General features: G+C 51.3%; 1 protein-coding gene across 1 annotated transcript in view; it reads left to right on the forward strand.

Moving 5' to 3' along the window:
• Stk10 (serine/threonine kinase 10) overlaps nt 1–10684 on the forward strand; it is a 101988-nt gene that overhangs the window by 44991 nt on the left and 46313 nt on the right. Inside the window, exons 3-4 of the mRNA XM_005350368.3 lie at nt 655–703; nt 2869–3018. Of these exons, the coding sequence (XP_005350425.1) occupies nt 655–703; nt 2869–3018 (199 nt within the window). The remainder of the gene's footprint in view (nt 1–654; nt 704–2868; nt 3019–10684) is intronic.

Consider the following 10684-nt stretch of genomic DNA (forward strand, 5'->3'; position numbering starts at 1 on the left):
ATGGATGGATGGGTGAATCGATGGATGGATGGGTGAATCGATGGATGGATGGGTGAATCGATGGATGGATGGGTGAATCGATGGATGGATGGGTGGATGGATGGATGGGTAAATCGATGGATGGGTGAATCGATGGATGGGTGAGTGGATAGTGGATAGCTGGGCGGATGAATGGACAAATGTTGTGGGGGGTTAGAAAACCAGCTGCCCAGTCTAGCATCTGCTACCCATTTTTGTGGAACACACTTCTTTCTGGGTCTGTGGCTGATCCCCCAGCCCCAAGCCCTGATATTCTGATGGCCTGTCAGCTTGGGTAGAGCTCTGACAGGTGGCTTTGGCGTAGGGTTCTGTGAGGCTGTGGCCACTCTGGATTTGGTAAGGAGGTTCTCTGAGACTCTTGGCCTCAGGACAGAGGAAGTAGGATGGTGTAGGAAGCAGGGTTGACTCCAGGTGGCTGGAGGGGCATGCTGGGCATTAGGCCTGGCCGCTGAAGCTTTGGGTTTTTTGGCAACTTGGTTTTTCTTTTTGGAAAAATAAAGCACCTGTAGCATCCTCTCTGGGTATCAGAGGCTCCTGTGGGGGTGGGAACTGGCAGATGGATACTTCCCCGGCCCACCGTGGCCCCTGACCCCTGCTCTGCTTTGTTTATTACAGATCATGATTGAATTCTGCCCTGGGGGAGCTGTGGATGCCATCATGCTGGGTAAGTCTTTTTTTAGCCACTAGTAATGCAAGACCTGCCCTGAATCCTGTATGTACTCCTGGCCAGCTCTGACCAGTCCCTCCCTCCCCTCTAGCTCCCTGCTCCCAAAGGAGGATTAGCACTTCCTGTTCAAGATGCTGTGTGTCTTTATATTGACCGCTTACCCTTTTGACCTTCTTAACCGTAAGACTGTACATTACCACAGCTGGGAAGTAGTGGTGCATGCCTTTAATCCCTGTACTTGGTAGGCAGAGGCAAGCGATCTCTGTGAGTTCAAGGCCAGCCTGGTCTACAGAGGGAGTTCCAGGACAGCCAGGACTGTTATACAGAGAAACCCTGTCTCGGAAAACAAAAAACAAAAACAAAACAAAACAAAAAGAATTATGTATTATGCCTTCTACATGGCACTGAGTGGGATACCCAAGTGTCTTAATCTGTTACTGGTGCTATCACAGAACACATGTAGCTGGATGAGTTATAAAGAACAGAAATTGCTGGGCAGTGGTGAAACACACCATTAATAACAGCACTTGGGAGACAGGGTTTCTCTGTAGCTTTGGAGCCTGTCCTGGAACTCCCTTTGTAGACCAGGCTGGCCTTGAACTCACAGAGATCCGCCTGCCTCTGCCTCCCGAGTGCTGGGATTAAAGGCGTGCGCCACCACCGCCCGGCCCCCCTTGTTCTTTTTGTAACGCCTAGGCCAGATATTCCTTCTGGTGGTGGGGCTCCCTTTACCTATTTACCTTGACTTAGGCCCTGCCTCATAAAGGCTCTACCACCTACACACACTCCCACACCAGAGACCACCAGCACATGAGCCTTTGGGGGACAATCAAGCCTTACCCTAAACTGGAGTGCTTTGTGACCAGTCTCTGCATGCCCATGATCCATCTCATTAATCTTTGGTTATAAATCTGAAAATAGGACCTCTTGTTTATTTGTGTGTGTGTATGTGTGTACATGTATGTGGATTGTGTGTATGTATGGTCTGTGTGCTGACTTCTTAACTAATTCTCATGCTTCTGCTTCCACCTCCAAAGCTGGAATTACATCTGTGTGCCATCGCTCCAGCCCCTAGAGGGACACTCTTAAGTACAAACCCAATGGCATGCCTGGCTACCCAGACCCACCTATAGATTTCAGATTGAATACCCAGCTACATGCAGCCACCAACAGAAAGGACACACAATCCTGTTCTGTCAGGCCCCGCTGGTCTTCAGCCTCTGCCACCTTCCCTGACATATATCCTGACTTGATAGTCACGCTATACTGTGTCTTCAGCACAACCATTCATTTCCTTTTCTAGAATGTTCTTCCTGTTCCCCACCTCCTCAGGTCTATTAATCCTTGAACCTCAGAGGTGAGCTCTGCTCCAGACACTCTATGGTGGGAAGAGTTCCCAGCTAACATGCAGAAGGCTCCTGGTGGCTGACCTGGTGACTCTGGCCCCTACTACATCTCCTGATGCTCCCACCCACCATGGCAGCTTCCAAGCCTTGCTTCTTCTGGGTCCTTGGCCTGGGCTGCATGTGTTCCACGGTCACACACTCCTGCCTCTAGGGCTCCTATTCACTCAGATGGGATTGCTGTATATCCTGGCTGGTCTGTGCTCTACCCACCCTGTCCTAAGCATCACCCTGCATCCACACCAAGCCCTGACCCCTGAGAAGCACCCACTCTGTGCTGTGGCTTGAACATGTGCCCCCAAACCCATGTGCTGCAAACTTAACCCTTTGATTCACCCACAAATAGAGTTTGGAGATGGGCCTCTGGGAGGGAGTTAGGGTTGGATAAGGTCGGGAGGCAGCCCCCATGGGGTCATGAGTGGCACACTTGCTGTCTTGCCGTGCGGCACAGCACAAGGACTTCATAAGTGATGTCATGTGGTTGGGACTTACAGCCTGCAAAGCCATGAGTCCCTTCTATATCATTTGCCATAGCAAGATGAACCAAGGCACCCGAGCCCTGCCGCATATACTCTGCATCTCTGCATGCTCTTCGTGAACCCAAATTCTGAAGCTTTGGGTCTCCAAAGTGTCCTTCAGCAAATGACCTCTGATCCTTGGTGGCCACTTCTGTGCCTTAGGGTCAGGTGGCATCTGAGAAAGAGCCTGGTGCTGGCCCGGCGAGTGCCACTCAGTGACAAGAGTGCTTCTCTTTTCCAGAGCTAGACCGAGGCCTCACGGAGCCCCAGATTCAGGTCGTCTGCCGCCAGATGCTGGAGGCGCTCAACTTCCTGCATGGCAAGAAGATCATCCACCGTGACCTGAAAGCCGGAAATGTGCTTATGACCCTTGAGGGGGACATCAGGCTGGGTAAGAAGGGCTTCTGGATGATGGCTTGAGGGGCAAGAGATGTCTAACTGCAGGTCCTGGCCCGTGGGGTCACTTGGCCTTTGCAGCAGGAAGGGCCCTAGGCCTGTATGGACTCCTCAATCCCACAGGGTCCCAACGGTTCTCCCCTGCATCCTTGGACCACAGGATATTCTAGTGGCTTTTCAACCGGGGTCAGGGACCATTTGGCATCACAGAGACAAATGGGGTGAAGGTGTTGCTTGAACCTTGTGAGCCGAGGCCAGGGATGCTGGCAAGCACCGTGTAGTATATGCAGTAGCCCATGATGCCAGAGCTTGGCCCTAGCTTCCAGTTTGACAAACTCAAATGGGGAAGATCCTGCATCTAAACATTTCACCCACTGAGCCATCAGGTTCCCCTGAATATTTCCAGTACATTATTGGTCCAGTCCACGGATGCACCCATGAGTGTGATGGAAGGTAAACTGAGTATCAAAATTGATGTTTGCTTTGTTTTCCGAGACAGGGTTTCTCTGTGTAGCCCTCACAGTCCTGGAACTCGCTCTGTAGACCAGGCTGACCTCGAACTCACAGAGATCCACCTGCCCCTGCCTCCCTGAGTGCTGGGACCAAAGGTGTGCACCACCACACCCGGCTTCTTCTTGAGTTTTTAGCCAAGCACCACGTGTGCACCCTCTGCTCCTTCTGCTTCCCATTGTCATTCCCCAGAGGTGTGGCTCTGAGCGCTTGTCTTTCCTGCAGCACCATTAAGTAACACGCCTGTAATTCTGCCATTTGATGGACAGCGCATGCTTATCACACAGTCCACAGGCACAGCACGGGTCAGGTGAGATAGCCTGGAAGCACCTCTGACCTCTTTATCTGGTCACATCCACCACGTTGGTCCAAGGTGCCCATCGGAACTTGTGCATGCATCCTAGTAGCCGCCGGACTCGGGGTGCAGGTGGAGAGTAGAGGGTGGCACCTCAGTTCTGGGCCAAGTGATAGCATCTAGCTCCACTGCCCAGTAATGTCTTATTCACTGCTCCGTTCCCTTTGTCCTTCCTCTAGGGGGTGCCTTGGGGTGTTAGGGATCTGTAAGAAGCAGTACTGGGCTGGAGAGGTGGCTCAGCCACTGACTGCTCTTCCAGAGGTCCTGAGTTCAGTTCTCAGCAACCACATGGTGGCTCACAACCATCTGTAATGAGATCTGGTGCCCTCTTCTGGCATGCCAGGACACCAGCAGGCAGAACACTATATATAATAAATAAATAATAAATACATCTTTTTTAAAAGAAGAAGCAGCAGCAGTACCACGGAGCCCCCATGAGAACTGTGGCGGTAATGTGAGGGTGGGAGCAGAATGGGCATAGTCTGTCAGAGGTGTGCTCTGAAGCATTTGGTAGAGGGCTCAGAGAGGGTAAGGGTCAGTCCTGGAACACACAGCTGACAAGAACAAAGCCAGGTCCACAGACTTAGAGTTCTTTGGGGTCCCTCTCAGTCCCTCATATCTCTGTATAGCTCAGAGTGTCCTGGAGAATTGCTTGGCTCTTCTTTCTCCCAGGGAAGGGTGTAGGTGTAGGAAATGATATCTGTACCATGTGCCATGCGTGAGAAGAATAGGGTTGCAAAGTGGAGTTGCCAGACTCTGACAAACCTGGTTCGAATCCTGGCTCTGCCGCTTCTGTCATGTGGTCCAAAGATGAGTATTAGCCATTAAGAACCCAGCGTTTATTAGCAGTGTGGGTATAACAGTGGGTCCTCCTTGAAGGGCTATGGTGACTGTAAGGTTAAGTGACAGCACCGTCTATTGGGCAGGTGCTCGGCACCTGCTCCTACCTTGGGGTCAAGTATTTGCGGGAGTCTCAGGTTTCCTTCCCCTGCGCTTCTCTCTGTTGTCAAGTCCAGCAAGGCTCCAGCTGCCCCATTCTCGACTCACAGTTGGATCCACGTCTGTGGAGAGAGAAAATCTGCAGGCGCAGGGTGCTGGGATATTGGCAGGGTGTGGCCTCTGGAACTAAAGGCTCTGCATTGTTCCCAAAGAGGCAGGTCACCTTTTGAGCCTGGTTTCCTACAGTCATGCTACCTGGGAGCGGGGGTGACAATGCCGCATTCCACCCTGTCAGCCCTGCACGGCTGAGAGCGCCAGCAAACGTGGCCTCTGTCCTGGTGACAGCTGTGAGATGAGGGTCTCCACTCTCCAAGCCCCTGCCTGCCTTCCCCGGGTGCTCCTTCGGGAAGACGAGGTGAATCCTACAGCTTCCAAGGTTTTTCAAGTGCCGGGCAAAAGTGTTAACTATCCAACAGTCTAGATGCTCGACCCGAGCCTAGAGCAGTTGGAAGTTGATAACAGTCCTGCCCATCATTGCCATCGCTCCTTCAGTCTGGTTATGTAAGGGTCCTGACTCAGAGAGGCTCCCTGCTATGCCAGAGGCCTGCCTAGGAGCCCCACTGGGAGTCAGTCACCTGCCTCTCATGCCCTTCTTTACCTCAGTCCAGCACCCCAACTCCTGCTCCGGGAGATTGGGGTCCTGGGTCTTCACCATCAATATCCTCCCCCACTTTTCTACAAGAATACACCCATGCTCCTGAGGGCATGCCCAGAAGCCCAGATAGCCCCAAATCTTCTGTAGGCTAGGTTTCTCCTACACACACACACACCCCTACAGCAAAGTTTCATTCGTGAATTAGACTGGATTTCAACAAAAAGAAATGATACAACAGGTCACCTCAGGGCTACTGTAACAAAGGTCACATGACTGTAGTCTGTCCTAGTCATGGTTACTATTGCTATGACAAAACATGACCAAAGCAAATTGGGGAGGAAAGGGTTCATTTGACTTACACAGCACTGTTTATCACTGAAGGAAGTCAGGACAGGAACTCAGACAGAGTAGGATCCTGGAGGCAGGAGCTGATGCAGAGGTGGAACTCAGGAATTCAGGAAATATGACCAGGCTGGCCTCGAACTCAAGAGAGCCACTGGCCTCTGCCTCCCCAGTGCTGAGATTAAAGGTGTGCGCCCTGCCCAGTCCTACAGCCGGGTTTTATGAAGGCATTTTCTCAATTTACTGTCTCTCCTTTCAGATAACTCTGGTTTGTGCCAAGTTGACATAAAACTAGTCAGCACGTGATCATTCCCCCCCCCCCCAAGGTTGATAATGTTTCAGGCTGACCATAAGTAACAAACTGAAACTATGGAAAGCTGAATTGCAGTTAAGGGGTACAGTAGCTGCTGCGCTGTGGGCCAGGGTTGAGGACCTGGTCGCTCATTTCATCCTCAAAGGCCACCGCCTGCATTTTACAGAGGGGGACTTTGTAGCCTAGAGAGGTTAATTCTCTCTTACCCAGTGACACACAGCTAGCAAGAGGGACAGCTAGGGTTCAACTCAGAGCGTCTGGCTGCAGAGCTAACGTGCAAGCCACTCCCCCTTGTAGACTCTTTTGGGACATGTGGTAAATATGCCCATCTCCCGTGTTGAAGTCAGACAGTCAATGCTTTGTCTCTTAGGACCAAACTGGGGGAAAGAGGCAGCTAGGAGTATGTGGTTGGTTAGAGCCGCAGGCCTCCCTGACTTCTGCCTTTCCAGGGAACCCCAACCTTGGAAGATTCTGATGACATCTAGTTCCACATTTCCCACCAGAAACCATTGGAGGTCGCAGTGTCAGTGATGCCAGCGAAGGGCTTTGATTGGCTCAGCTTCCAGTTTGTCTCTGTCATGGGGGGGAGGGGTCAGGGGGGCACTGAGGAAGTCCTCCTTCCATTCAGTGTTAGTATGGTGGGTGGAAAGAGGATCTGGCCAGAGAAACAAGCAATCTCAGCCCCTGGGAATCATGAAGGCTCAGAGCAGGAAGCAAGGAGACTGTGCAGTTAAGGATGGGGTGATACAGGGAGGAGAGAGGCAGAGAAGGCAACCGTAAGGAGCTGAAGATAATGGGGAGCCTGTGACCAAACAGGCTTCGTTAAGAGGTCACATGTAGTTGCCCTCAAACCTACAGAAAGTAAAGCAGAAGACTGGTCACAGTAGTGTAGCGCTTCCAGTTTCATGACGGGATAACAAAGGCGTCATTAGCAGATTGAGGCCCAGAGGAGTGACTCAGTGTGCCTGTGATCTGTCACGTTAGCATCTTGTCACCTTCCTGCCTGGTACTGTTGCCCCCAGGACACCCCCAGGAGGGCAAACCATCCTGTAATTGGGAGACAGCTCCTGCCCATGAACCTAGCCAGGCCACTGGCTGCTGCCACCATCTCCATAATCCACAGGAAGGAGGCCCTTGGGAGCCCTGGGCAGGGCAGTCCTTTTCTCTCCCCTGGTGCAGCAGGTCACGGCCTTGTTTCTCTAGGCTTGCTTCCCTGTCAGCCCCGTGAGAGGCCTGGCTACTGTCATGTGGTGTTTTGGATGGGACAGTTTTCACCATGCAGTGTGGTGGGAGCCCTCGGGCTCCAGGTGACTGTGTAGCGGTTGTAATGGTGCCACCCCCACTGGGTACCGAATTCTCTCCACACTTTCTGGTTCCTGATGGGAAGCCGTTGTGTCTTGTGTCTGTGTTGATCACCTGGGGTCAAATGTATCTTCAGACATTTCAGCTTAACTGTTTTCATGTCTGTGCATGAAATGTTTTAATACTCAAGAGAAGATAATATTTATACATGTATAAAAAGTACTTCAAATGTTTGGGAGTAGTGGAACTTGCCTTTAATCCCATCACTCAGGAGGTAGAGTAGAGGCAGGCAGTTTTAGAAGCTAGCCTGGTCTACACAGCAAGTAACAGGCCAGCCAGGGCGACTTAGTGAGGGCTTAAGGAAGGAGATAGGGGTGGAGCCATGGGGAGGGGAGCGGTCAGGAGCCTCAAGGTATTCATCTTCACACCACTGGTGGTGAGGAGTCAGAAATGACCTGTGTGTGAATTCAGGAGAAACTAATGTCTGTGAGTCTTTGTTCAGTTGTGTTTGTGTGTGTGTGGGGGGGGGTGCTGGGGCTCAAGCCCGGGGCATGCTGGGTAGAGGGATGCACTTTTACTTAGCTGTATCCCTTGCCCTAGACTTTTTAATTTTTTTTTTTTTGTTTAGCTGAAACACAAGAAATACACACACTTATGGAATGCATGATGACATGGTCAGACAGTAGTTGCCATGGCCATTACCTCAGCTGCTCAGTGTTTCTTAGAAGAACATTTTAAATTGATCTGATTTTGTGATAGTCAGTTATTGTCAACTGTAGTCCCTGCCTTAGAGCTTTAGCGGCTCCACCATGTACCACCCTCACCCCTTCTCCCTCCTGACTCCTACCATCCCACCCTACTCACCCCTCCTCCCTCCTAACTCCCCCTACCCCACCTTACTCACCCTTCCTCCCTCCTGGCTCTCCCCACCACCCTACTCACCCCTCTTCTCTCCTGGCTCCCCCACCACCCTACTCACCCCTCCTCTCTCCTGGCTCCCCCACCACCCTACTCACCCCTCCTCCTTCCTGACTCCACTTACCCCACCTTCCTTCCTCCTGGCTCCCCCACCCTACTCACCCCTTCTCTCTCCCAGCTCCCCAACCCACCCTACTCACCCCTCCTTCCTTCTAGCTCCCCACCACCACATCCTACTCACCTCTCCACCCTCATGGCTCCCCACCACCACACCTTACTCCCCTCTCCCCCTCCCAGCTTCCTCATCCCACCCTACTCACCCCTCCTCCCTTCTGGCTCCCCTCCACCACACCCTCCTCACCCCTCCTCCCTCGTGGCTCCCTCCACCACACCTTACTTCTGGGAGAGCCTCATAGAAGTGGGACCGTGCAGATTTTGTCTTTCTGTGCTCGACAGGAAGTTCTTGTCTGCTCTTTAGAGGCAACAGCATCGGCCTATTCGCCACATCCTCAAGCGTTGCTCACAGGCACCATTATTTCATACATGTGCAGACCAGGTCACCTGTGCTAGCTCTAGGCTGGATAGTAAATGTGTCACATCGTGGTTCCAGCCAGCAGCCAGTCATCCCAGGAGGAGCATGTCAGCTCCTGACGCCTGGGGAGCTGCTGGGCTGTGAAGTCTCCTTTAGCTCACACATGCCCAGCTCCCCCCTCCAGCTCCCACCATGCACACCCTGCAGCAGAGCGCAGAGTCCTTCACCACATCCTGGGTTTTACATAAGAGAACCTCCCCCCATAGCATGCTAGATATGTTTCTATTTTCTAAACCGCGAAAGCAGTGCGCGCCATTAAAGATGTTTTAAAGAATAAAATTGTGTCAAGAGAAAGAGTAAATAGATTAAGGACCTCTGTGCTCTGCCCCCACCCAAACCCCACATCTAGGGGGTGACTACTATGGGTTCAAGAGGTACACATGTTCTTCACATGCCTCTGGAATCGTGTGTGTGCAGTCTGTCTCAGAGTGTTACAGGTAAGCTGCAGTCTTGCTTCCTTTCTAGGACTGCATGCTGTTTCATAGCTGAGGAGCAGCATGACTTGACCGCTTGCCTCCACACTTCAGTAGTGAGTTCAGGTACTTCCATTTTGTCAGTCTTCTGAGAGATGCTTCTAGAAACAGATATCTATTTGTACTCTAGATCTGTTTGTAGACATCTGTAGCCAGAACCAGAATTACCGCCAAAAGCAAGATTGGGGCCTCTGAGATGGCTTGCCTACCCCAGTGATCTGAGTTCTCTCCCTGGGACCTACATGGTGGAAAGAGAACTGTCCCTGGCACGTTTGTCCTTGCAACTCCACGTGTACACCACGGCACTCACCCTCCCCTCACACCCTAAGATAACACAAATAAGATCAAATAAGGAATGCGGAGCAGGGGAGATGGCTCAGTAGTTAAGGATACTTACTACTCTTGCAGGAGACCTGGGTTCAGTTCCCAGCACCCACCTGGCTTCCCACAAGCACCTGTAACTCCAGTTTCAGGGGGTCCTCCTCTCACTCTGGAGGCACCGGGCATGCAGGGTTGCACATACATACATACATACATACTACATACATGCCGCCAAACATTCATACATAAAAAATAAAATAAAAAAAGCCAAACATCCAGCATCCATGGTTACCCATAGGGGAGACAATCCAAGACACAGTGAGTACCTGACAGCACAAGGGGTTCAGGACCCTCTACATGGTATGTTTTTCCTAGTCATACACGGTGACAACTTTAGTTTATAAATTAGGCACATAAGAGATTAAGAACAATATTTAGTGGTAAAATAGAACTATAATTATGTAATGTAATGAACGTTATTTAATATTTATGACTTAATGGATGGTGGAGGCACATGCCTTTAATCTCGGCACTCGAGAGGCAGAGACAGGTGGATCTTTGTGAGTTTGAGACCAGCCGGGTCTACAAAAGCTAGTTCCAGGACAGCCAGGGCTGTTACACAGAAAAACCCTGTCTTTAACCCCTTCCCCCAAAAAGACTTATGATTTACTTCTAAAATGTCCCATATAATAGTTCTAGACTGGTATTGACAGCACGTAACTAAAACTCTGTGGTGTGTGTGTGTGTGTGTGTGTGTGTGTGTGTGTGTGTGTGTGTGTGTGTTGGGGGTTCATAAGCAAAGACTTTCCAGCAAAGTTTATGTGCTCCCTTAGATGTCACTGTGCTCAGTTATATGTGACTGTGCTCCCCTGGCTGTGTCTGTCCTCCCCTGCTGTGTCTGTGCTCCCCTGCTGTGTCTGTGCTCCCCTGGCTGTGTCTGT

This window comes from Microtus ochrogaster, chromosome 7 (assembly GCF_000317375.1).
Source record: "Microtus ochrogaster isolate Prairie Vole_2 chromosome 7, MicOch1.0, whole genome shotgun sequence".
NCBI classification, from domain to species: domain Eukaryota; kingdom Metazoa; phylum Chordata; class Mammalia; order Rodentia; family Cricetidae; genus Microtus; species Microtus ochrogaster.